The sequence below is a fragment of the Zonotrichia albicollis genome, chromosome 3 (assembly GCF_047830755.1).
Source record: "Zonotrichia albicollis isolate bZonAlb1 chromosome 3, bZonAlb1.hap1, whole genome shotgun sequence".
In the NCBI taxonomy this organism is placed as follows: domain Eukaryota; kingdom Metazoa; phylum Chordata; class Aves; order Passeriformes; family Passerellidae; genus Zonotrichia; species Zonotrichia albicollis.
In genome coordinates this window covers 54432979-54460122 of record NC_133821.1, presented here as the reverse complement: position 1 = coordinate 54460122, position 27144 = coordinate 54432979, and the positions used below count along the sequence as shown (strand labels likewise).

The window sequence follows — 27144 nt, the reverse complement described above, 5'->3', positions numbered from 1 at the left end:
TAAATTAGTTCTTAAATATATTTTGATGTTAAAAGCTACCAATTACAAGAACAAATTTTTAATTTAAGTGTTCCTATTAGCTGTCGTTTCTCCATGAGTCTTGGTTCTGTTCCTCAAGTATGCAGTTGTTAACATTTGTGATGGATGTTCATGATAATATTTTTTCTAAATTAAGATCACAATACTACGGACAATATTTAATAGTGTTGTGACGTGGAAAAGGAAGTTTTATTGAGACATAGAAGCAATATTATATTTTCAATATAAAGACATATTACACTGTAAAGAGGGAATGGATGTACTGTTTTCTGGATAGTGAGAAATGTCAAGTGATGCAATGCTTTTTTATTACTGAAGTGCTGCATTAGTAAGAATAAGTGAAACACATTTTTCTTTTAGAATAAAATATAAATGAACTGAAACTATGGAGAACTAGTGTGGGGATGTGAGAAAATTCATTAGTATGTTTGTGAACTTAGCCTAATTTCCTTTCCCTATATTTTTGAAGTTCTGCCATCCTTTACATGTTTTTCTCCATGATGCAATAAAAGCTATTTCTGAAAAATTATGTTTTATTTGTATTGGTTTGGCTTGGTTTTTTTTTTCCCTAATGATGAACTTAGGATTTTTTAAAATTTATTTTTAATAACGAATTTTTCAATGCATGTTTCTTGTCTAGCTGCTAAGGAAAAGGCATATAGGAAATGACATAGTTACCATTGTCTTCCAAGAGCCAGGAGCACTTCCTTTTACTCCAAAAAATATTCGTTCCCACTTTCAACATGTATTTGTCATTGTCAAAGTGCATAATCCATGCACTGAAAATGTGTGTTACAGGTGAGTAGAACCTTATAACTATATAAGTTTGTTACTAAGACTGCAATGCAACTCTGTTTTCTGGATGTTTTGTATTTCTTATGGCTATTATGTACTCAATTTTAAAATTTCTGCTGCACTTCCTGTGAATTTGAAACCCCTTTGTGTCGCTTGCACACATATAGAGTTATGGAGCACAATTTGTAGACTCAAAGGTGCATGTGCAGAATTGCATGTTGCTGATTTATGGCCACAGAATGGGGATATAACAAGTTAGTGAAAATAAGATTTGCAGACACATCAATAGAAATTAATTTAGAACTTGTATTGCATGTTTCCTTTTTTTAAAGAAAATTATTTAAAGCATTTCAGAAGGTCCTTTAACCTGTATGAATCCCTGAGTATGACAATATGATGAGTCATAGCCTTTAAGCAAATAAACAAAGACTTTTGGAGAATGGAAAAAAACCATAAGTTTCAGATTATTTTGACTGTCACATTTAAGTCACTGCATCATGAATTTTAGCAAGGTAACCAAGGTGGAAATCAGATTTGTGAATGGATTGGCAATTGTGCAAGTAGTGATAAAGGCATGAAGTATAATTACAGAGCTGTATTTATAAACGTTATTTATTTATTGTTTAGAATGAAATTAAATTACATAATGATGGTGAGTCATGTTACTGTCCTTTAGCAGTCTACTAGAACTTAAACTATCTTTTAGGACTTGATTTCATTTCAGTAACTGCTTTGTGTTGATTAATACATGACATTTCCTAAGTTATACTTTTCTTACTATTAAACTCTATCTGTCATCCCAAATTTGACTATCTTTCAGTCAAGCAAATAGTACTTGTACCTACTGTGTGCAGTATTTTGAAATTATTTTTCAGTTGAAGTATATTATGTTTGTATCAATCAATGAGAGGTATAATTGTATCAATTAGGAAAAATTCCTATTTTTTCTTAGATTTGGATGTGAACTGTCTAGATCAAGAATTGTGTTTCCAATTTTATGAGCATAGAGTAGGCAGTTTAAACAGGTGGAGAATGCTCCATTATAGTCACATTTGACACCAATATTTTTTCATTGAATTCAAACTTCATTGTAGAAGACGATCTGAGGATAAAAATTATTTTCTGTTTCTGTTTTTACATTGCATAGTTTTAAGATGATGCAACTGAGTGACAGCTGAAATGACAGATTTACATAAAAAAAATTTTAAAAATACTTCTCTCCTTTATTTCTCACAATTCATTTTAATATTTATTACATTCAGGAAAGGAGATGTTGACACCCTAAGAAGTTCTCTTCGATATTGTTTGTTTTAGCAAGATACCTTCATAATGTCCTTTATATCTTTAAAAGAAGAAAGCCATTCTAAAACAGACAATCAGCTTTCTTTGATGTGTCTGAAATGTCTGCAAATTGGCATGTCAAAGCTGTACTTAATTGTGTAAATGGATTGCAGAGATCACAGTTCTGCTTATCATGTGATTTATTTCTTTTTTTAGGGAATTAATTGTTTTGTTGGTTGTTTTTTTTCTTCTATTTCCAGTGTTGGTGTTTCACGATCAAAAGATGTTCCCTCATTTGGTCCACCCATTCCCAAAGGAGTAACTTTCCCCAAGTCTGCAGTCTTTAGGGACTTCCTTTTAGCCAAAGTTATTAATGCTGAAAATGCAGCACATAAGTCAGAAAAATTTCGAGCCATGGCCACAAGGACGCGTCAGGAATACTTGAAAGATCTGGCAGAAAACTTTGTTACCACAGCTACAGTGGATACTTCAGCCAAGTTCAGCTTTATTACTTTAGGGGCAAAAAAGAAGGAAAAAGTGAAACCAAGGAAAGATGCACATCTATTCAGTGTTGGAGCGATTATGTGGAATGTGATTGCCCGAGATTTTGGCCAGTCTGCTGACATTGAATGTCTCCTCGGAATTTCCAATGAGTTTATCATGTTGATTGAAAAGGAATCAAAAAATGTTGTGTTTAACTGCTCCTGCAGAGATGTTATTGGATGGACATCTGGATTAATGAGCATCAAAATATTTTATGAAAGAGGAGAATGTATTCTTCTGTCTGCAGCAGATAATTGTACTGAAGACATCAGAGAGATTGTTCAAAGACTTGAAGTAAGTACAGTTTCTAAACTGGAATTCCACTTTTTTTATTAACAGTTATTTGTCTACATCTCCTCTGAGATATAATTAAAAATGTTCTGTGTTTATAGTTCAGGAGTGGTTTTGGTCTTCAGAGAGCATTACAAATAGTAATCTTCACAACAGCATGGGAGATAAATGTTATCAACCTGTTTTTCAGGGGTAAGGTTTCCGATACCATTTAATCTGATAACTTGCCCAAGGCCATGGATGGTTCCAGTGTTGAAATCAGGACTGAAAAGCTTTTGCCACCTCTTACTGTAGCCTGTTCTCAAATCACACCCTTGTAGGTAGAAGTATGATAATTTTAAAAATTTATAAAAACTTAGTATGTAAAATATACTTTCTGTAATAACCTGTGAGAATATTAGCAGAAAATTTTATGTAAGTGGTTCTGCTGATTTGTTCCTCTGTACTGAGAAAGTGCAGGAAGTAAAGAAAACTACACCAACTAATGCCACTTTTAACAGCTGACTGGAGATAAAGTTTTTCAGACACTTGATGACCGTGTCAGTACTACTCTACTGTAGCAATTTCAGTCAGTCCAAATGAAATGACAATAACTCCAAAGTAAATGTGCTGATGCATCTAGTGGTTGCACTTCACTCTTTGATCTTAATTTAAGTGATTTAGATGGTCTTAGGGGTTTCTTCTGTTGGAAGGCTTGGCACTGAAAAGTATTCAGTCTGCTTACAGTTTTCACACTGGAATAGTTGGATTGCAGCTGATGATTTAGGGCCTCTCTAGTACTGCAGTCTCATTTAGCATTGCTTAATATCATGCTCTAAATAATAACTTTCTTCCAAAGTACAATTGCTATTTCAAGAATTGAATGTCTTAAGACTCTTTTTGCCACTATTATATTATCCTTTTCAATTGATGTCTTCAGTTTCACTTTCCTTAGACAGGTATTTCCCTTCTAGAAAATAGTGCTCCCATTAGGTCTTGTTAACCCAGCAGGATAAATTTCTTAGCACAAGTGAAAAACAAGATTTAAAGTTCCCGTGAAAAGTTCTGCTGTCATCTGTGACGTTTTTTTGTTGGTTTTTTTTTGGTTTTTTTTTTTTTTTGCTATTTTGCGTTTACTTGGTTTTGCAAAGCCTGTAAATAACCCATGTTCCTGAAGACAGATCTTTAAGATTTGGTAATTAAAACCACAAAATGAAATGTTTGTCTATGTTTACTTTACTACTTCCTCTTTGTTATGGCCAGATAATTGGTTAAATAATGACAAATTGGTTTTAAGCCTCAAATTTAGCATCAGCTCTTACTAAGTTTACCTGAATATTAACTTCAAGTGTCTATTCCATGAACTCTGCCTGCCTTTTCTTCCCCTGCTACCTGTTCAACTTTCATACTAATTGAGAGTTAACTATCAATACTTGTTTTAGAACATTTTTTGTCCATGTTTCTTGCCTCATCTTTTTCTCATTTTCTCCTGCTTCTTCCTCTCTTTTGAAAGCTGCCTATTGATGTTATTTCCTGGTTGATTTATCACGTTGAATGCTTTCTACAGTCCTTAAATATATTTGGTATAGAACCGTTAGAACCAGTAAAAATTATTTAAAACTCTGATGCCACACTTCATGTGCAAACTTTAAAAACCTTTCAAGTGACTCAGAACACAGCTGAGGTTAACAGTCATATGTGCCAGCAGATGCTAAACATGAAAGCTCAAATTGTGATATAATATCAATCTTCAATGACCAGATGATTAACCCTTTTCAGTCATGAGTTAAAGCATTTCTTAGAACTAGTGAGTAGAACATTGCAATTGCTAAATGAGATTGCCAAAGAAATAACTAGACTTTATTGCTTGGATTTGAATCATGCTGGTAAAAAGGACAACTGAATATCCAGATTAAGAAAAGGTGCAAAAAGCTGGCTGAGACCATGGTTTTAGTTTGAACTGAAACAATCAGTCTAGGACTGAAAAAAGAGCTGTGACTTGTCAGTCGAGACAAATCTCTATTTGTGGGGGAGAATATCTAGTTATAGAGAGTAGAAAAAGCAGCAAGCTGTAGATTGACTTGGAGGGTTATGTTGGGAGGCAGGAAAAGCAACAGAGAATGGCAGGGTGATAAAAGATTAAATGGAAACACTGAATGGATCTTAAGATAAGAATCTGAGTTGACAAAATTTCCTTAGTATCCTGTATATTAAAAAAAATCCTCTTCATCTTCATGGCACTTACAGGATCTCTTTTATCTGTTTTAAGTGCTTTCAGAGAAGCCAGCTCTTATTTCATTTGTGGCCACAAGATCAGTGAAGCTGCAACCAAGTCAGCAGAATGCTGTGTTTTGAAGTGGAGCAGCACTATGTTTAATGTGACATTACCATGTAATATGCAGTGTTACCTTTTAGGGAATATACACTTGGGGAGGACTAGATCTCCTGGAATACTTCCCCTTGGGAATAGATGAGTCTTTGGCAGGAATCTTTATCTTTCTTACCTTTTAACTTTTGAATATTTAACTAACTTGAAGAAGAGATTTTGAATGCTCTGAGTTGGAGAAATCCGTATACTTTGGTGCATTCATTTTGCAGTAGTCTATAATTGTGGCATAATGATAAGGAGGTGTCAGCCCCCAAAAATGAATATTATGTAGCTTAATAAGGATAAAATTCCATCCCTCAGCTGGACTCCTGCCTGTAATAGCATGTTCTTCTTTTCACTGCATGACTAAATTTATATTTTCAAAACTTGTGACGGAAGTATAGCTGATGAAGAGCTGAAAATTCCATTTTCCCTTATCTAGGTTACAAGTTATGGAAGTATTTTTTTTTACTGAAATTTAGTTGTAAGAGAGCTAGGTTAACAGTATGTTAAAGTTTCCAGTATACTATGTAGTTCTAATACTATATGCAAAGTTATAAGCACAATAGAAAGTTGTACTTTAAAAGGAAAGTTTCTAAACTACACTAAAACCTCAGAGCTGAAAAATTACAAAGGAAATAGCTGTTTTGTTTTTTTTATGAGAACTCAGAACCTGACATCGTAAACAAAGTCTCCTCAGTGCATTTTTGACATCTCAATAATGACTTTCACATTTTAACCTTAAAACCCTACATCTTCAGAAGTAACTGGAAAGATTATGAATCAAAATTTCCAAGCAGTAATACTCAGAATATCTGATCCTTGCAATATCTCCAATATTTTACAGTTCCCAGAAGATTATCCCTTAATGAATGAGAGCTAATTGTATTTACTTACCCTACAGGTTAAAAGCATGAGCATACACCAGATCAGCAAAGTTAAAATAACTCATGGATTTGTGGCACTTTGTTCTTTGATAATGTTTCATAGTGGTTAAGCTTTTGTTCTAATTGAACTAATAAAGCTAAATAGAATCTAGTTTTGTGACACTGACAAAAGGCAAGACTGGGGTAACTCTCAAACTTCCTTGTAATGCAGGCTAGAATTTTGTCTTCTGAGTGTGGTGCAGTATCCCAGCTTACAGGCTGTTGTATGGTTATGATTTACATGGCAAGACTGTTTATTAACTGAGAACTTGTTTCACAGCATGTAGAAATGAGCCTGCTTAGCAAAATCTGAATTTGAAGGATTTTGGCTGCTCTGTATAATGACAGTTACGTTTTAATGAATATGAGGAAAGTCATTTTTTCATTTCTAAGTTTCCCAGTTACATGGAAACTCTCATCCCATTTTAGTGGTATCCTCATCTGGAGATAATGGTAGTTAGGAATCTGCCTATGAAGCAAAATAAATTAATATTTTCTTCATTGCTATTTTCTCAAGGAAAACAAGCTGCTAGAATTGAGGCACTTCACTCAATTGGACTCATGTTATATCTCACGTTTAATACTGTTTAGTTCTGAATATAAATGTCTGCACACCTGCAGTCAGCCAAAAAAGAACTAAGTAATTGACAGGCAACATTTTTCTTGCTTTGTGTTTTGAAACTAAACCAGCTGTAAAGTTTTTGGTAGGATATAAATGGCATTCTGTTAACATTGGGCAAGGGGGAAGAACTTGACATGGGTCACTGGAGATGAAAGATTTTTAGCATTGTGAAATGTGTCATTCACTTTGTTTTATTTAGAAACCCTCATTCAAACATAATGTTAAGATAATTTAATGTTAGTATATTAAAGAGAGGCAATATCAAGCCATACATAACTTTATAATGTTTATGTGCCCTGACAATGGCGTAACAATCCGGTGCTTCCTCAGATAGTGACCAGAGGATGCGAAACCACGGAAATGACCCTGAGGAGAAATGGGCTGGGCCAGCTCGGATTCCACGTGAACTTTGAAGGGATAGTGGCAGACGTGGAGCCCTTTGGATTTGCATGGAAAGCAGGCCTGCGGCAGGGGAGCCGCCTGGTCGAGATCTGCAAAGTGGCTGTGGCAACTCTGACCCACGAGCAAATGATCGACCTCTTGCGCACATCGGTGACAGTAAAAGTGGTCATTATTCAACCACACGAGGATGGAGCGCCCAGAAGGTAACAGTTCTCAGTGAGCAGCAGTTCTCAGTAACATTTGTGTCTGTCTGGGTTTTTTTTCCTCTGCTCCTGCTTAAACCATGACTCTTCTATTGAAGGCCTTCAATAAATGGATGTTGTCCATCATGTTGCGTGATAATATTGTCGAGGCTCTTAAAGCAGTCTTTTCCCCAAAACCCATATTGACTTGTTATAGAAGATAAAATAAGGTCCTACAAGGAATTTACTTTATATGACTTTAAAAGGGTAGGAAGTAAATTTTGGTGTATGCTGACTGAGCCATCCTGGAAGCTGATGTTACTTCTCCTTCCACAGGAGAGCTTTATGTCTTAATGCTGAATTTAAAAATGTAGAATCCTTTTCATGAAATTGCACCTTGTTCATCTTTGAGATTTTTCCAGCTCCTGACTATTGGAAAGATTTGGGCTGTTTTGGGTTTTTTTTTCTGTTATGTTGAAATTTAATGAAAATAGTGAATTAGTGGGTTCTGGACATATATGGTACCAAGTCTTAGAGTTCTCCTCACTTTCTACAGATATCTAATTTTATTCACATTAAATGGTGAGTTACATCAACAATTTTGTCATTTAAAGCAGCAAAATCTTATTGCAACATGAAATACATGCTCATGCCTGGGGAAAGTCTGTAATAGCAATCATTACAGTTACTGTGCCAGTATTTTCAGGGATTAAATGCATTTTTCTGTCATTAGTATTCCTTTTTTGGTGACAAAAAGGAATACTTTGTTTTAATATCATGAGGCAGAGAAGTAGGAATAAATTGAAACTTTGTAACAGTGTGACTTTATTTCTCACACACCTTGTCTAGTCAGTGTTAATTTGGCTCATTCTAAATGAGAACTGTACCAGAGTAAATTTAATTACTTGTCTTCTTTTAGCAGGCCAACTTTAAATCTCTTGTTGATTTTTAATTCAACAGAAAAAACATTAGATGTGTTGCTCTTGGCAAGAGAGCAAGCAATAAAATTTTACGTAGCGTGCAGCACTGTGAAGTCGATGCCAGCCGTATACGAATGCTGCTTAATTGGTGGCAATTCTCCAAGTAGTCATTGGCCTGATGTATGACACACAAGGGCTGTCCCCTGCCTCAACCTGCATGGTGATGCCTCCCTTTCTGAACAAAATGCCTGCGAATGTAAAATACCACCGTTTTGCTTAGTTGGGTAGAAATTTGCAATTAAGCCTCTCTTTGCTTAGCTTTGCTATTCTCACCATCTGCTTCTGGGTATGAATTTTCACTGACTTGTTTGGTATACATTTCCAAGCTGTTTACAGAATATGAGCCTAATGAGCTGATCCTTTTCTATTGAAGGTAAAAACGTGTATTTTAGAGGCCCTGATAGAAAAATACATACTGTATGAACTGTTTATATTGTCTTTGATATAAATCTTCTTCTAGAGATAAAATGTTTAAATCCCAGATCAGTGTGGTACATAGCACCCAAGTGTATGTGTAGGAGGAGTTTGAACTGAGTGTTACCACGCTGAGAAAAATCTGCAAAAGCTGCTCCTGTTTATAATTTTTACCATCTTAAAATTGTGACGAATTACTAAGAGAAATGAATTTTTTAACACTGTGTCTACTCTAAAATTTTTTAAAAAACATGTTAAAGTTCTTTTTTAGCTTCACCTTTCTAGTATATATATATATATATATATAAAAGAAATGTCTCTTTCTCTCAAATATCAATTTGCCACGGAAGACTGTTCATTTTCACTTGTATATCCTCAAAAATATGATGAGTGATTTCAACTGTCCAGTCTCTGCAGGGTTTTGAGCCTACCTTTTTGCAATGTTTATAATCTAAACAGAGCAGACAGCAGTTATAGATATTGCATGATAGGTTTGAGAATTTCAGTTGACAAATATGATCTTTGACTTTGTACAATGTATTAATGAATGAGGGAAAGGAGGAGAGGGCAGAAAGGGATAAATTATCAGAATTTTGTGGAAAAAAGATAGCCTATTACCGCTTCTTACTAGTTAAAACCTGTGCAAATCCATCTCCCTGTCTACTGCTCAGTTGCTTCTCTTAGCCTTCTGCGGGTTCTTGTCACAGAAACATAGAATAGCTGAGGTTGGAAAGGACCTCTGCAAGTCGAGTGCAACCCCATTGCTCAAAGCAAGGTCAGCCAGAGCAGACTGCTCATGGACAGGTTCACTGGGTTTTGTGTATCTCCAAGGAAGGAGATTCAAAGATTCAGTATTTCAGTTTCGGTATGCAGTCGTCCTTTCAGTAAGGAAGTTTTTTCTGTGTCCTTTAAAGGGATTTCCTGTACTTCAATTTTGCACTCTGCCTCCTGTGTTTTCACTGGGTACAATTCTTAGTTTGTCATCTTTTTTCCTTAATCACCCCATTAGATATTTTGTACACATTGATAAAATCCCTCCTGAGCCTTCTCTTTCCCTGGCTGAATGATACCAGCACTCTCAGTCTCTCCTTGTGTTTCAGATGCTCTGATCCCTTAATCGTCTTTGATCCTTTGCTGGACCTGCTCCATATGTTCATGTCTCTCTTGTACTCTGGTATCAGGTTTACTCAGAAATTTTCAGGTAGTGTTTTTGGATGTAAAGCAGGAGTATCTGGAGAACTAAAATCTATTTCACCTTTGCTTGACAAGAAATGTCTCTGTCCGTGGAGAGTCCATGCATGGATAGAATCAAGCTTCTGTGAGTGATTGCAAACGTACCTGTGATAAACATTTAAGGCAGCTGTGACAGCTTGTCAGGAGGGAACATTTTTGTATCAAGTAGCTGTAATAATTATCAAATAACACTCAAAGCAGACATACAGATATTCTTGTCATATTCGGGGATCCATCCATCCTTGACCCACGCATTAGAAGTGTCTAGAACAATGGTTAAAAAGCAGAAGGCTTTACATCTATGTTCCAGTACTTGTTGCTTTTGCTCACAGCTGGTTTTAGAGGTTTTCTGCTAGGAAATGATGCATCAGATTATCTGACATATGTAGGAAAGTACATTTGGAGGGTAAAGTAAGTCGCTTGAAAGTTTGACTTGTCCTACAAAGTATGTGAACTTCCGGCAGTTGGATAGGCTTTTCTTCTCTGTATTTCAGCCTGCTTTCTCAGAGTACATACTGGTGGTTTGTTCTTTTGTTTTTGGTTTTTTTTGTGTTTTTTTTTTTAATTTAAATGCCATAATCTAGGGTTTCAAGTTCAGCCGCTAAGATTTTGCCCACAGTGAATAGATATAAAAATACATTCATCTTTGTATAAAAAGAATGAGTTGCATTAAAAATTTATATACATTTGCAAGAATATAATTTGAGCAAAATTAAGCAAATTTAAGCAAAAAAAAATTCCAGAGTTTCTTGAAAAAATCCAAATGTATCATTATATTAATGTCTTTCATTTTCTGAACTAAGCAGCTGATTTCCGCTTCTTGAAAGACTAGTTTCTGCTTTGCTTTGTCTGCTGGGTTTTATGAATACAAAGCAATGAGGAATTTCTCTTTGAGTTGCTTACTAACACTTGTTCCTTGCTGGGATCAAATTCTGAAGTGAGTTTACAGAGATTGGACATGAATGCCGTGGAGTGTCTTGGGAATTGTATCCTTCAAATAAAAATGGGTTTCAAGTGTGCAGGGGTGTTTCCAAAGCAGTCCCTTGAAAAAGAAATCAGCTGAAGTGGAGATCTTTAATCAAGTTCTTGACTTGATTTTTTTTGTCTGTTAGCTTACCCACAAATAATCTTCAACCCATCATTTTAAAGGAAAACCAACAAGATGTAATTGTGCACCTACTGAGAAGAAACTATTAGCAATAAACTATTAACAAGGATTTTTTTTGCAAACTGTCTTGTATTCATTTATTTCAGCATGAAAATAAACTATTTGAATGTTGAAGGTGCTTACAAAGAAATGTTACAGGGTGATTAGGAAATTACAGAGGAAAATTCTGCTCAATAAATGTCTTCCATTACTTAATGTAGATCCTTCTACTGAAGTCTTGACAGTAGTATATGCAAAAGCAATCATGGAATAAGGCCTTTCATTTACTATCCTGTAAAATTAATGAACTTGAGACAAAGCTCCTGCTGTTTTCAGTTTGCTCCAGCAATTAAATAATCATGCACAAATTAATGCAGAAATCAAAATTATTTGTGTGGCATCCGGCTGATATTTTGATAGAAAGAAGAAATTGCTATTTAAAACATAGATTCTTTAAATGAGAAAGTGTTATTAGAACAAATACGTTGGTCATTGTTTTCAGATCTGAAGAAGTATCCTTGTGTAATATTTGTTTCTGTGCTAGGTCTGTCCCTTCAGAATTGTTGATTTGGGATTGTGTGCCTTTGAACAAGAGAATAATGATGTTCATTATGATTTGCTTTTGTTGGTGGTGTTATGGTAGTGTTCAAGGACAGTATATCCTTAATCAGCCAAGTCCAATCAAGGAATTCAAGCACTTGTAAATCTATTTTAAACTGTAGATTTTGCTAGATTCTTTTCTTTACATTTTACCTATGTGTTTGTCTTAGCTCAACTACCATTTTATATAAGAAAAGAAACTGCTTGAGAGCCGATTAAGAAACAATTTCTAATAAATTTAGAAAGCAAACAAAACTTTAAGCAAAATTTCCAGGGCTGACTATAAACAGAAGCTGGAGAACTGTAGGAGCAGTAGTTTCCTCTATTGGTCTGAACAAGTGAGAGACTCTTTTTCTGCTGTTGTAGGTAGTTCTGAAAATGGAAATACTTTAGTAACTGTGAGTGAAACTACCTGTGGGCCATTTTTAAGTACTACTGCAATTCTTCTGAGGTTGTTTTATTCTTTTGAACCTTGCAAACTCCTTACAAATGAAATAGATGGAATGACTTATTTTCCAGTCCTGGTGCTTGTTACCCTTAAATGATTATGATTTCTTTAAAAGAATCATCTTTCTCGGGCTTTTTAAAAGTAACAGATAGCCAACAGACTATAGAATGTTTGGAAAGTGCTTTTAGGAAGGGGAAGAGGCTGTATGGTGGAATTCAGTTATTGTCACAGGGGTGTTTGCCATGAGCTGCTGGGATGGTTCACAGGGCCTTCAGATTCTTAATATTTATTTACTTATTTAATTAATTAAGCCACCTGGGCTAGAAAGAAGCCAAGTCTAACATCACCTGAGGCAGGTTTAAGCAGAAAAACCTGAAACTCAATGTTTGGTTATAAAAATAGTATTTGGATATACCAAACCTTTTAATTACCACCCCTGCTACTAATCTAAGAATAATGCAAATATCTGAAATGTCTAGATTCTGATGTTCTGTAGAAGTAACTGAAAGAACTGCCACTACGAAAATGTAATTATACTAACTGGAAGCTGTACTACTTACAAAAGTTAATCCCTTCTACCCAACAAAAAAAAAAAAGTAGAAAATTCTTAACTGTGTTTCTCATACAAATGAAGTCTTTGATTTTTTTTTCTGTCTGAGTTATGAATGAACTTATAGTAGAGATTAATTATAATTGCTGAAGTTAATTATGTGTACAGTCGTTACAGTCAAGCAGAAAAAAAACCATCCCTAAATGCCTGGCAAAGCACTGTTTGTCTCTATGGAGAGATGCAAAGAAAACTTCCAGACTCTTTTTTTCCCCTTTTGTTCTTTTCTTCTTTCTTCTCTCTACTCATGGAATCATATTAGAATCATAGAATATTGTGGGTTGGAAAGGACCTTAAAGATCATCTAGTTTCTGTCTTTATTTCTCTTTTTCATGTAACAGTAAAGATGTAGAGGCTCTTTAGGAAGCCTCTGAATTGCTTGTCAGTTCACCAACACGAAGGTTCCTTTTAAAACTGAATAGTAATAAAGATCAGAAGGATAATGAGTTTATCTTCAGGAGGGAGGGATTGGCAGCTTCAACTCTTTAGCTCCATGGAGGGACTGTCAGAGTCATCACTTCCCTTAAACCAAAGTGATAGGGTGGGCAGCAGGCCTGTCTGAGGTTGCTGTAAGCAATTTTATACATCTGTTGTGGTATGAAATTATTTAAATATAAAATTGATTTTGCTTTAACATTTTTTTAATTATGTATGAACACTGTTAATAGATTTCTGAGATGTCAGAACTTGGATTTTTTTTCTCTTGACTTTTTGACCAAAATTCTCTTAGACCATTTTAGTATTGTGCAGTGTCTTGGACTGCTGTGACTGATACAGGAGATCAGTGAAGTTGAAATATTACCTCCAGGAGGTACTTCTCAGTGTCAGGGGAAGAAAAATCTATGTATGTCTTAACTAACTACATTCTGAGTCTCATCAAAACTAAGCAACTAAATTCTGCTTTTCAGTTAAATCTCGACAATTACATGAAATGAATCTGTGTTTTATTATGTGTATTTAATAGGTTGCACCGTGAGTCCTCAAGCTCGTTATGTCACTTTGGGCACTACTGTAGTGTGAGAACAAGCATGCACTCTGACAGAAGTGATTGTTTTCAAAAACAAAGTTTGAGTTAGCAGACTGCAGTTATTGTACTGCTGGATAAAGGCTCTTTCTGGAGTAGGAATAGATGTTTGGTATTGAAAGGGTGATAGAAAGGGATAATTCATCAGTGTAATAAACTGATGCACACCAATGATTCCTTCTTTATCCCTACATCTCCTTGCAATACATTGAACTGGAAGTTAAATTGTAACCAGGTATTCTGCTTATGTTGACACCCTAACAAATTCTTCATGCTTGAAATCTGCAGATGCCTAGGGTCCAAATACTGAAGTTGTACCGAGTAGATAATAGTTCTAGGATTTTGCAGAAAAGAAGGTTTTTGTGTAGCTATCAAGGTGACAGGATGCTGATCATGGTGCATGGAAGCTTCTATCTTTTCCATGGAGATGGATATTTTATTACTTACCTAGACTCCCTGCCTAATGTAGGCCTTTCACAGGGCGTATTACAGAACCTTTATATGGAATCCGAAGCTAATATTGAAAGGTTTGGCTAATGTAGTTTTAAAAATTTAATGGACTGCTTGATAATTCTTTCAGAGCATAATGCTTCTTGCAGGAACATTTGAATATTGCAGATTTTATAGTGGACTCTTAAATTTTATTATGTTGTCGTGACCCGCTAGCTGTATCATAGAGTCATGCTCTCTTTAATTGCAGAGTATGTTTTATTAACCAAATTTTTAATAGGATAATATGGCTCTTGAACCAAAGGTATTAGTAGGAATCTGTGCTTTATGTTGAAGCATTGATTTAATTAATACCAAACTATGGTGAAGGGCAGGAAGTGCTATAATTCCTGATGTGTGGTTACAATATGGTCACATTTGCTTGTTACATTTTGTGAGTCTGTTTTTCAAATGTTATATTGAATATAACATTTATCAAATGTGAAAGACATTTGATATCCTATACTTTTTTAACATAAATTTAAGTATCTTTTTAAAACCATAAAATAGAGATATGTCCTTATGTGTCCTTTAAAATGAATTTAAAAGAAATATATGATATGTAAATTGAAAAGCTATCATTCAATACCAGTGCCAATGTGTATACTTGCACTGGTGGAATAAGTAACAAAATAATAAGTTAAAGTTAGATAAAGGTCAAATTACATATTTAAGAGGGAATTGCATTTATTTTTGTGGGTTTTTTTCATGCAAGATAACTTACAATTTGATCCATGGTGGGGAGTGGAGGTGGGGATTGCAGGCATGAAGTAATTCCTCCTCTGTCTTCCTGATACAGGAGGCAGCTACAATTACAATTTTACCTATCTCAGTATGCTGCAGTATCTGCTCTTTAGGCAGTGCTTGTGAAGCAGTGAGGCATATTTTTTCATATAAATGTTGGAGTGATTGGTTTGATACTTTTAAATTAAGGTTTAAAAGCCTTATGTGGCAAAAGAAGCTATCTGAAACCATGGAAATTCTTTTTGAACCAATTAAATCAGGCATTCTAGGGCTCTGTTTTAAATTCATAAGCAACACTGTTGAATTTTCATACTGATTTGAAACGAGGTTGTTTTATAAGCCTTTTTCTGCAGGAACTGTGTCCTTTATATTTTTTTTAAATTTGTAGGAAGAATATGTTTTCCTGATGCAAACAAACAGAAAAAAAAAAAAAATTCAGTTCTTATTGTGGGAAAGCTTATTGTTTACTATTTTTATAAAATGCTTTTGTTAATTAGTCAGCAAGCTAAGTCAAACTAAACAGTAGTAGCAGTCCCTTCTGCTTTTAAAACCCGTGGCTCTTTTACAGCATTTAGAGAACTTTATGGGGAGTATACACACACACGCACACACATATATATATATATATATCACAATGCATGTTATAACTTCCTCAATTACCATGATGAACTGTAAAATTGATATCTTATTTACAAAAGTTGGAGAGGGGCTGATTTTTTTTCAAATGCTTAAAGTCTAAAGGAATGAAGAAGGGAGTGAAACAATACTAAGAAATAAGCAGAAGGGAGATTGAAATTTTAGCCTACATAATTGTTCAACTCCTTCATCATATAATGCAAAACTATGTATATTTGGCCACATGAAAAGTTGTGCAGTGCACCAAAGTAATAGTAACCTAGCTGTGCCGTTTCTGCATTCTTTGATTGGTTTGTTTTGTATGTAAAACTTCTTAGTTAAAAACAAAAAAAAGAAAAAAAGAAAAAAAAGGATCAGCATTACATTGCTGAAGGCTGTTGTCTCCTACACCTTCTTTCTTGCAGGCAGTGAATGAGGATGAAGGGAAGCATGATCTTGGAACATAAACAGTTGAAAATTACACTGGATAAATATATTCTGTATATGCTTCAGCAGTAGAAGAGTTTGCATAATTCTGTGCAATTAACTTGACCTTTTTTCATGGTGTTCCTCATTCTGAGAGCCCAACATGTGATTCTCAGAAGTGTGAAAAAAGTTTTAAAAATCGATACATGGACTGAGGCAGTTTGAAGTGGTGTTCTGAATAACTATGGCATGTTCGGGTGGGGGGAAGGGTGGAGAGATTCCAAACTGACCCTTTGAAATGATGTGATAGTTTTATAACAGTGATTTCTCTGTAGCACCATTCCATGTCTGTGAGAAGAGATTATTAGAGTGATTTAACCTCCTTAGAGAAGCTCAAACCAGAAAATCATTGCAAAATTTTGTGATGCCTCCAGCGTGTCCAGCTATGATTTGTCAGCAGAGGTTGGACATGTCAGATTTTATTGGTACATCTTACAATGATATTTCTGATAAAAGAGTAACACGGAAAAACCAAGAATTCTGGTTCTGCTTTGGAACATTCTAGCTCTTCAGCTCATCTTCATCAAGGTGTCTTCCACCCTATGTTGGCTATTGATCTCCATTCTCAATACTTTCATCATCTATATTTTTAAGTTCTTTAACTTTTTCACGTGTTTGAGTGCCACCAGAGAGAGCAATTTAGTGCTACAGGATAAACTGGCCTATTTGCTACTAAAAAATTCAGCAGAGTGCTGGATCAGACTATCCAGAAGTATTTAGAATGGAATTTCTACTGTTGCTCATGGGTCTTCCCTTCAACAACTTTGAATAAGGCAGTTTGCTTTTTTGTCTAATATTTTTTCTTCTAATCTGTTTACCAGAATACAGATAGCAAAAATATTTTTGGGAGGGTTGATTCAGAAGCTTTAGTGCACAGTGATTTAATGTATGGGAATTAATACAATTTACTTGCACTGCACATTTCTGTTACATCATTTATGCCAAGATGTTTTCAGGATTAAGACTGTAAACTCTTTACACTCTATTGCACTTTCTCTAGGTGATTTTAATTTAGTTGCAAATAGTAAATGTTGAGTTTTTAACACAAGCAAAGCTTGATCAAGACTCAGCTAAGGAATGGAGCAGAATTGTAGTTGAGACAGAGGAGCAAATTTCCACTGTTTCTTACTTAAACCTAATGTGTTGCTTTGGAAGTATTTAGGGTGTTCTCTTCATAGATATTGATTTAGTATACACTGCCTATTAGAAAAATGGAGATGGAATGTTGGGATTATAAAAAACCTCCAGTGATAATCAGTGTTGACTTAAAGGATGTGTGAAGCTTCTATTGACCAATTTCTGAAACAGTAACACTTAGTTATTGAGTGCACTCTGAGTCTACAGCAAATATCCCAAAGGCACGCTGATCTTTTGTGGAACACTACCAGTACTTTTACCTGGGTTTACACTGTGTGTGAATACTGTTAGTATTTAACCACACTGCAAACTTCAGGCAGAGGAGGTAAGGCAGACTATTTCTGATCTGTCTCTTCCTTCCCCTTCCCCATTTATCATCCAGGCTTACAAATCCTGGGAAAAGTGACATTAGAAAGTACACTTTGAAAACACAGGGAAAAATATTTAGGTGCCAAATATTCATTTGCATTGTAGTCTATGCACTCTGTCATTTGGTGGGGACAAGGTGAGATTCTAAAGGGGAGATTGCAACTCCACCAAGAAATGTTTAGTTTGCTGCAAAGCCATGCACCTATTTCTGAAATTTAAACAAATGAATGCTCTTTTAGAAGAACTTGATGCTTTATGATTTCCAAATGCCTTGTCTCTAGAATTTTTTTTTTATGTAAAATTCCAGCTGCAGATTAATTTATAAAAGTTTAATATGTTCCCCATTTTGAAGGGTGAAGAGACAGTTCAAAGATCTTTGAGCACATGATGGCAAATATTTTATTTTGAAATGTTCTCTACCTGCTTGGCCTGACAGTTTTGAAGTGTTCAAAGTACAATGCTGCATAAACACCTTTGGGCACCTGAAAACAAAATATGTATATACTTCTGACCGTGAATGCATGATTCCTCTCTCTGTTCCCTCCTGTGAGTATGATGAGCATTTTCCTTTGTCGCACAGGGGTTGTTCAGAACTTTGTCGTATCCCCATGGTGGAATACAAACTTGACAGTGAAGGCACCCCATGTGAGTATAAAACCCCTTTCAGAAGGAATACCACTTGGCATCGGGTGCCGACTCCCGCTGGGCAGCCTCTCTCTCGTGCCTCTCCAATCCTAGGAACATCTGACAGACTGCAGTGCCAGCAGCTTCTCCAGCAGGCTCAGACAGCCATTCCTCGTAGCACTTCCTTTGATAGAAAACTGCCAGATGGCGCAAGGTAATGCTCTCTCTGGTTAATGCCTATCACCTTCCTAATGGCATTAATTTTGAAATCTCTGCTTTCTAGAACTTTGGTGTCTTCTTTTTTAAACTTATTTTACTGAGTTTTGGCATATTTTGAATTCCAAGGTTGTATTAAGTTGTATTCACTGGACCAGTCTGCTTGAAACAAGTGGCTTTTGGTGTTTGTGTTGGAAGCAGGCTGTGCTGAGGACCCCACTGCTGAGGACAGCTGACCTTTCCCTTTAGTCCCAAATCAGTGAAGTGGGAAACTGCCTTATAACTTTTGAATCTTAATAATGTTCTGTTCCCCACCTTTTGGAAGACTATTTAAACAAATAGTGTAAATTTAAACAAATGAGTGTAAATAAAATGAACTCATTCCTTTAAAAATTAATTATTTAATCTCGTTACCAAGGTATTGGCATAGTTTCAAAGGGTTCTGTAACTCATTACCAGCCCTTATGCTTTGCTTTGCTTTTAATTAAACAAAGCAGAGCTTGTGATTTGAATATGTAACACCTCATAGATGATGGGATGGTGTTCTTAAATGCTAGCTCTGTTCTAATTTAATCATAATTCTTCGTAAGCTGAAACTTCGTTTTTAGAGATAAAAATTTGCAAATACATTTGACCTTTGAATTATTTAGGAAAACCATATGTCTTGAGCAGAACTGTGTCCTTTATTGTTTATAATTATTTCAGCTTATGCCTTTATGGGGTGATGCAATTCTAATTTCCAAGGAAATAATTATTGCGTGTTGAAAATATCTGAATGATACAAAAATCTGAAATACTGGTCTTAAATGGGTTTAAAACAATTCTAGATGAAATCATTAAATGCCACTATGGCTACATTGACTACCTTATTTTGTAGAAAAGAATTAATGGCTTTTTACATTGAAATGTACAGAAGTAATAGTAGTATGTATTTGAAAATAAGTCTCATTTATTGTCTGGGGAAGGAAGACTCCCAGTTATGACTGTTAGATAATTTGTGTTCTTCTCCTCTACCCCCATCTTTATCCCCTGAAAAATTGAGAGGTGCATTTCTGTAAGCATTTAAATACCATTATAGAACTTAACCTTCACCTAAGTATCTTGTTAATTAAATTCTCGATAACATCTAGCATAGGAAGACAATGTATCAGATGTCTAGAAATACTTCATAATTTATGAAACTTTATTAAGCATACTGTATACTGATGCAGAAAAGAAATGAAAGCTTTCTGATATGCTACTCAATTCCAAAAAGACAAACATAAGCTGTGCTTCTCATAACATTCAGCAAAGCATGTGAAAAAATGCTTAGATTGAGTCTATTCTTGTCATGAAGAAATTTCTGTATCTTTTAAGCAAAACAATAGCAGAAGTGCTATTCTGGGGAAGACACGATTCAGAGTATAAATAATGAAAAGAGGAAAATTATGGATTCTGGCTTGTAGGTAATGAAACATGTAAAGAAAGGTACCTAATTGGCAAAGTCTTTCCACATGGGAAGAGGCATATGATGATTTGGCAGAGAGATGAGCTTAAAACAGAAGAGTTTGAAGTAAGGTGCAGTAGTACTTATTAGTAGTCCTGCAAGTGTGAAAGTGTACTCAGGCTAGGAAAATGATGAAGAGATTTCAGAGGATTAAAGACCCAGTATTGGTTTAAGAGTGCAAGCAGGGAGAAGCAGGTTGATAAAACAGGGAAGATTTAACAGCAGATCTGAAAATAAGCTAAGGGTGAAGTCAGCAATAAAATTGTTTGGTTTAGAAATAAAAAGAGCAAGAAGCAGAAGAAATGTGGGCTAGATACAGTAAGAGACTTAAGCAGCAAAAATTCAACTACTGTGACGTATATGGAGGGAAATTAGAGACTGAGAGCTGAATGCTTATGCTCCTAATACAATTCCTGAGAATTAAGTGCTTTGAGAAGGCAGTCCAAGTATTTTGGTGTTGTTCAAGGAGTTTCCTCTACTTAGAAATACAAGGTTATCCTTCAGCTCTTCTCCTGTTTTCGCAAAGTGGCTAATTCTGTGACAGCTACTCATAGCATGTGCCTAAGTGAAGCTTTAGGTGAACTCACTCTTCTGATTTTTGCACCAAGAAGCCTCTGTGCACTTTAGTCCCTGAGTCACACTTGTTGACAATGCATCCTATCACCTGGAGTCTGGAATACATTCCTGAGAGCAGAAGGTTGTAATTTTTGTGTGAAGGAACTGTGTGAGGCAGTCATTGATGGGATTTCTGTGGTTCTCCTTTTGTGGCTACTCATTGTTTACTAGGCTAAGGGCTTCACACTTGCCCAGCAAATGGGAGGCAGACATGTTTTGTTCAGCCTTGGAACAGCACAAAGCAATATCCTGGCTTTGAGGACAATGTCCTAAACATCTGCCTGGAGGATGGAAACACATGAGATCATAATTTATCCATTCCTTAATACTGGGTCACTTAATCTGTGCACAAAATGCATAATTCTTGACAGTAACTACAAGTTCATGGAACTGAATTATGCTGGAGCCTATTGATTACTTCACTTAATTGAGAGACATTCAGTCCTGTCAGTACTTCTCAGAGAAAGACATGCTGAAAAATAAGGTACTACACTATTGTACATTGGCCATTAGACAAAATGTAACACCTAATGTCTTTAAAAAGCAAAATATATAGCTACTGTCTTTAAAATTTTCAAGCTGAGCAGTAATGTTGGTTATTAAAAGGTCACATTCTTGCGAAAGTATTTTGCATAAAGAAAAAGACACCTCTTCATTTCCTCCCTGAGTACATACATTCGTTCCTACATGAAGTAGGAAAGAGGAGAGAGAAAAGAAAAAAGATAAACACAGGGAATTGAATTCAACATAATGTCAAGATAATTGAAGGAAATTGTATTGTAGTTATGGAATGATTTGCACTGAAGTGTAGGAATGGATGTGATCAAATCCAAATTTAAGCATTAAATTTCAACTGTCTGGAAATCTAACAAAACTACTTAGAGACATTGTTAAGACATGAGGCTTAAAAATTTAAATAATTAGGTACAAATAATACCCTTCAAGAAAATTTTTTTGTTGGTTTTCTATGTCAAAGGATTACTAAAATAAAATTTTTAAAAGTATTAGAATTGCCTCTTCCAATTTTACTAGCTTTAAAATTGGAATGAGTGCCAAGGAACTAACAATCATTTCTGATCCACTATGAGAGCTTCCCACACATGAGTTTAGAGACCTAATCCAGCTGCTCTGACTCCTAAGTAATCCCACTTATTCAGAACTAAAGCCAGATCTAGAGAAAATAGGATTTGGCACTTAGTCTTTCTTTCTCTTTTTGTGCCTTTTTATATATTCAGTTTGAAATATTTTATTTGTGAATAAATACTATACTTTCAAATTTATTGTTAAAGTTTTATGAAACTGAGATAAACCTTTTAAATTCTCCAAATGGATGTAACTAATTGTTCATAATGCATCTGTATTATTTATGAAAATTAATGTATTTGATAAAAAAAGTACAGCCCAGTTGAAATCTGAAACACCTAAAATACCTCAGTGCACTGTTAATGATGCTAAAATCAACATTACAGAAGTTCTCCAAGCAACCAGTCCTCATCCAGTGACCCAGGGCCAAGCGGGAGCAGCCACTGGAGACAGCAAGTGGGATATGACGGGTATTGGTGATTTTTAAAAGTTTTTATTTAAATCTTGCAAGAGCTTCTATGCATCTTTGCTTTCTTAAGCAAAATTTGTATGCGTCTTCTAGATGTATTTTTTTTCAAACACTGTTAGTATCTTTTAAGATGTACAGGTTTACTGATTTTTGATGTAAGATGCATGCAACTGCAATTTTAAAGTCATCCTAATTTATCTCTTTAGGATCATATATTTAAATTCAGGTAAACGAGAAATGGTTCTTAGATGTATTTCCCCTGTAAAAGGCCAGAAATCAGCTAGTAACTCAGAACTAGAATAAAATAATAATACTTCCTCCTCCTGCCTCAGGAGGAAGGTGTTTGACTAAATAAAAAAAATCTTTATGGTCTTCAAATATTTTGTTTTCTGCTATGGTGTTTTTTTTTTTTTTTTGTGACACCCATTCCCTAGCATATGTCCTCAAAAAAGTAGGAATTTCAGAGGTTTCAGAGGTTTTTTCTTTCTAAAAGGATGTGCATAGATGGTCTGTTTGCATCCCTATTAATCCCTTGGTACTGAAATTTCAGAAGTTAGCTGTCTGTATATAAAAGACCACCCCAATATAACTCATCTCATAAGAATATTATGTGAGACATCTGTTCTAAACTAGTTTAAATTTATGACTTTGTTGTGTATATACAGCTACTGAAAACACTCCTGTTATAAAATATTGAGCTATGGCAGTATCTACAATAGAGTAATATAAAAGCATTCCAGACTTGCCAAGTGGCTTTCAGAAGCTACTTTTCAGAGAAAAAAATGTGAATATTGAAAGCATCTTCTTCGCTCCTTGAAGCTTATTAATACTTTGGCATGATTGATTGTAGATAAGATATTCCATGTAGCAGATATATTTGCAGTATCTTGTAGACTCTTCAAGGAATTTCACATAACTCAGTGAAATCTCTGGCAGCTAAATAGATGGTAATAATTCAAATAAAACCGTAGCTCTTTTTCTTTTTTTTTTTTTTTTTGACAGTCAGCTCATCAAAATGCATCTTGTGCCATTTTTTTTCAGCACAGTTATTTCTAATAACAATCCAGGTTTTAGTCTGTTGCTTTGTGAAATGTTTAAACTTTTGCAGTGTAATACAAAACAGTGGATCTGGTACTAACTTAAATATTCTCAGTGTGAAACCCTGCAAAACTACAATTACTTTCTGTGGGGCTTGGATCACAAGGAGTTTAAGCATATATTACCATTACCATTACAGCAAAAGCTTTTGGGTTTATAGCCCCAAGAATACATTTCGTCTTAAAGTTCAGTGTCTTCTTGGCATGTTCACACTTCAGATATAGCAGTGTGCTTTTGAAAAAATGGCATATAAATATTTGTATGCAGTGTTTGGAAATGTTTGGGAATTATGATTATTATTAAAAGTCACAAAATACTTGCTTTTAAGAGTAAAAAGTGGTGTAGTTCATCTTGTAGCTAATCTTACAGGATAAAAACCTTAACAACCTAATTTTCTGCTTACGTTAAAAGATGCCAGTCCCCTTTACTCCATGAACATCACCAAGGTTCAGGCTCACTGGAGTGTGAAGGAGGCAGAGATCGAGAGGAAACTTTGGAAGGAACTAGACATTCTGGTAATAAAACCCACTGTATTTTTTAAGTACATGTTCTTTGCAATGCAGTGCCTGTTGAAATGCAGCCACCTCCCCTTGTGGAGGTTTGACTCACACAGAATGTGTGATGTGGCAGTAAAACTTACAACATTCTGCAAAGATACCTTGTGGTAGTGTGTTGCTAAGTTTCTTGTGTTATTCCCCCAATTTATGTATTGTTCTCCCCTATTATGTGTAAAATGGTTTCGTTCCCCCAGTTCTTCCCGCCACTGCTAGCCTGTCAGCTAAGTTGCTATAGCAACTGCTATTCATAGTTGCCGATATGTAATTGCTTCTCCCCTTGGTTTCCCTTATAAGTGAAAGTTGTTTCCTCCCTGTCCAGTCAATCACTCCCTTCCTCCTCCCAGGTTTCGAGAACCTTCTCCTCTCTAGAGATGGTGGTTGGCTGGGGCCCCAGGACACCTCCTTTACCTTTTGATTATTGGTCTCCATGGAGTGTCAGTTCTGTGAAGTTCATCCCCTCACCTTTCCTGATTGGCTCTGTCTGTACCCACCCCCTTGCTTTATAATCCTGTTTGCACCCCCTATGAAAAAAACTTTTTCCCGGATGGTTTCCCGGTGTTTGGATGCGGCATCACCGTCAATAAACCGATGTTTAACCCCCGGGAAATGGTCAGTTCCGTTCCTCTCATATACCAGCGAGGTACGCCAGTCCGCAGCCAGCACAGCCCGAGGCCATCAGGCTCCGAAGGGTGCTGGCCAGGAATTGCAGAGGGGCGTCGGCCTTTCGCCCTCAGCTAGTCGGACTCTAAACTTCGGGCCACATACGATCCTTTCTGCAATACCTGATTGTGTGATTGCAGAGTGTGCAGGTTTGAAAGCTGATGCTGAGTGGTGTACCTTTCTCCATTATTTTTGGCAGAAGCCAAGTGGCATGCACCATCAACCAAAGTCCTGAGCTCCTACAAAGAGCGAGCTTTACAGAAGGAAGGCAGTGGCAAGGAGTCGCCAAACAAGCTTTCACATGTAAGTCTTTTCTTTGGATGTTATTCAGAACTCTAAAAACAAACAAACCCCAAAATAGCAACAACAAGAAACTACTCTGGACTTACAGAAATAAATCTTAAAAGTACATTTTAGTAATTTATAAAGACCACTCTGTGTTTCGGGAGGCAAACATTATGCTCATGTGGGTTGAATCTAATACGCTTAATCTTTGTAAACAAACTCAGAATTCCAAGAGACCTTGAATCTGGGGCATTGAGTGGATAAAACTAGTATGGTCTCTATTCAACTGTGAATTTATAGCTTCATTTATACTGTCTTGGTTAGGATGTGGAGTATTTAATTATCCTTTAAAAGAAAACAAAATTATATTTACCATACTGCTTTCATCTTATGTGAAATACCCATGGAGTGTAATTATCAATAAGCACTATAAAAATGTAACTTGTGTGCTGGGAATGCTGAACAGATTTTCTAGTCTACCTTGTTTAGTAGCTTGTCTTCAGTAATGGCAAAATCCTCAACAGCCTAGTGATGGAAAGTACATAATGTTTGTTACCTGGAAAATCTGCTATATGTAGTAGGAGTCTGTATACTGTAAACTTGGATTTTATGTGTGAGTAACAGCATCTCCTAGTACCTGCTAGGGGAAGGATCTCATGAAGAAGCTAGTCACCCTTCCCATTTATATCCTACCTAAAAGAAGTCCATTTGCTGTAGTAGAAGTCCATCTGGCTTTATTCTGGCTACTGTCACAGACATAAGTGAATCCAACTCTCTATAAAATTTATTTTAAAAGGTAAATAACAAAACCCTTGGACTTTATTGGCACAAAAGTCTGACGTAATTATTCCACTTCAATAGCCATGCTTAGTTTGGGGCCTTATGACTTGAGTTACTTTCATCTGGTACACATACATCACAATTGGCTTCAATTTAACTAGCCACACATCCAATTGGATTTGATCCAATGAGCTGCATACTTCAGCCACACTGAGAAAAAGCCAACAATAATTCAATCTTTTGTGATTTTCAGATTTGCAGTAGAGCTTGTTTAAACAAATAATAACTAAGGCTTCTAGCTTTAACAAATGCTTATTTTAACTGTTCAGAAATGCAATTTTATGGATGTTAAGCAGGTCCTATAATCAGAAAACTCAATTCTGATTTTAAGATTTGTGATTGAAGATGGAACTAGAGCCTTTTTATTTGCAGTGACATCAACCTTTAATGTGTCTAGCCAGCTGTGCAATTCATTTCACAGAAACTGGTGGTATAATTGGCTCTTTTCATACTTAGAAGTTATATGATAGCATACTGTAAAAAAAATAATAAAATGGTCTTTGAATAGCAAAAATGCCGTCATTTAAATGAAAATAGATCTCTTACTATTTAATTTGAGGGGGATGTCTTTTGGTTTGTTTTCTTGTTGTTAAGATTGGGGACAAAAGCTGTTCCAGCCACTCCAGCAGCAACACCTTATCCAGCAATACATCCAGCAACAGCGATGAGAAGCACTTTGGCTCTGGAGACCTGATGGATCCCGAGCTGCTGGGATTGACGTACATAAAGGGAGCTTCCACGGACAGCGGCATTGACACGGCGCCCTGCATGCCGGCGCCGCTGCTGGCCCCGCTGCACCTGGCCGGCAGCAGGTCCGCGGTGCACTGCCACACGGAGCCCTGGCCGGAGCCTGCGGAGCCGCCCGGGCCCGACGAGGAGCCAGCCAAGATCTACGCTGTCCATGGCTACGCCTCTGCTATCTCCGCCAGCCACGCGGCTGAGGGCAGCATGGGGGACCTGAGCGAGATCTCCTCTCATTCCAGGTGCGTGTTTCTTACAAAGCAGGGGTTATGGATTAGGGGTTAACATACAGGTAGCGCTTCTGTGTTGGTTTGATTCTGTTTGCCCTTCTTTGAAACTGAACTTAGAAGATTTTGATGTTTTTGTTGTATTCAAATGCCTGTACGAGCAGTTTTCAAGCAATTTTTGGTGAGTCTGCCTGGACAGCATAGCCAGACCTCCCAGATCTGATGGAGGCCTTATACGTGACCCTTGCAAATTGCAAGGATTTTTAAAATTGAGAAGCATCCTTGAGTAAAATGGACATTTGCACTCAAACTTATTTCACATACTTTTGCTTTGCTGAGGGAAATCAGAAAAATTTGGACAATTTTTACATACAAAGAAACTGTATTGCGTACTATCCCCCCAGATTTACATTATTCTGATGTATGTTTTACAGTTTTGCATTTTGAATGGCATTGGTGATTGATTTTGAGCTATTCTTTTTAATACCAATGAAACATGTGCATGATACATCTGTTGTAAAG

At 36.0% G+C, this 27144-nt stretch overlaps 1 protein-coding gene across 6 annotated transcripts in view; it reads left to right on the top strand.

The window, feature by feature from the left end:
* The window catches only part of SIPA1L2 (signal induced proliferation associated 1 like 2), a 125822-nt gene that overhangs the window by 76214 nt on the left and 22464 nt on the right, over positions 1-27144 (top strand). For all 6 annotated transcript variants that reach the window (XM_074537488.1, XM_074537487.1, XM_074537484.1 and 3 more), the window contains 8 exons: positions 680-837; positions 2376-2952; positions 7175-7449; positions 18302-18559; positions 22132-22215; positions 23724-23827; positions 24729-24832; positions 26249-26637. In XM_074537488.1, coding sequence (XP_074393589.1) covers positions 680-837; positions 2376-2952; positions 7175-7449; positions 18302-18559; positions 22132-22215; positions 23724-23827; positions 24729-24832; positions 26249-26637 — 1949 coding nt within the window. The remainder of the gene's footprint in view (positions 1-679; positions 838-2375; positions 2953-7174; positions 7450-18301; positions 18560-22131; positions 22216-23723; positions 23828-24728; positions 24833-26248; positions 26638-27144) is intronic.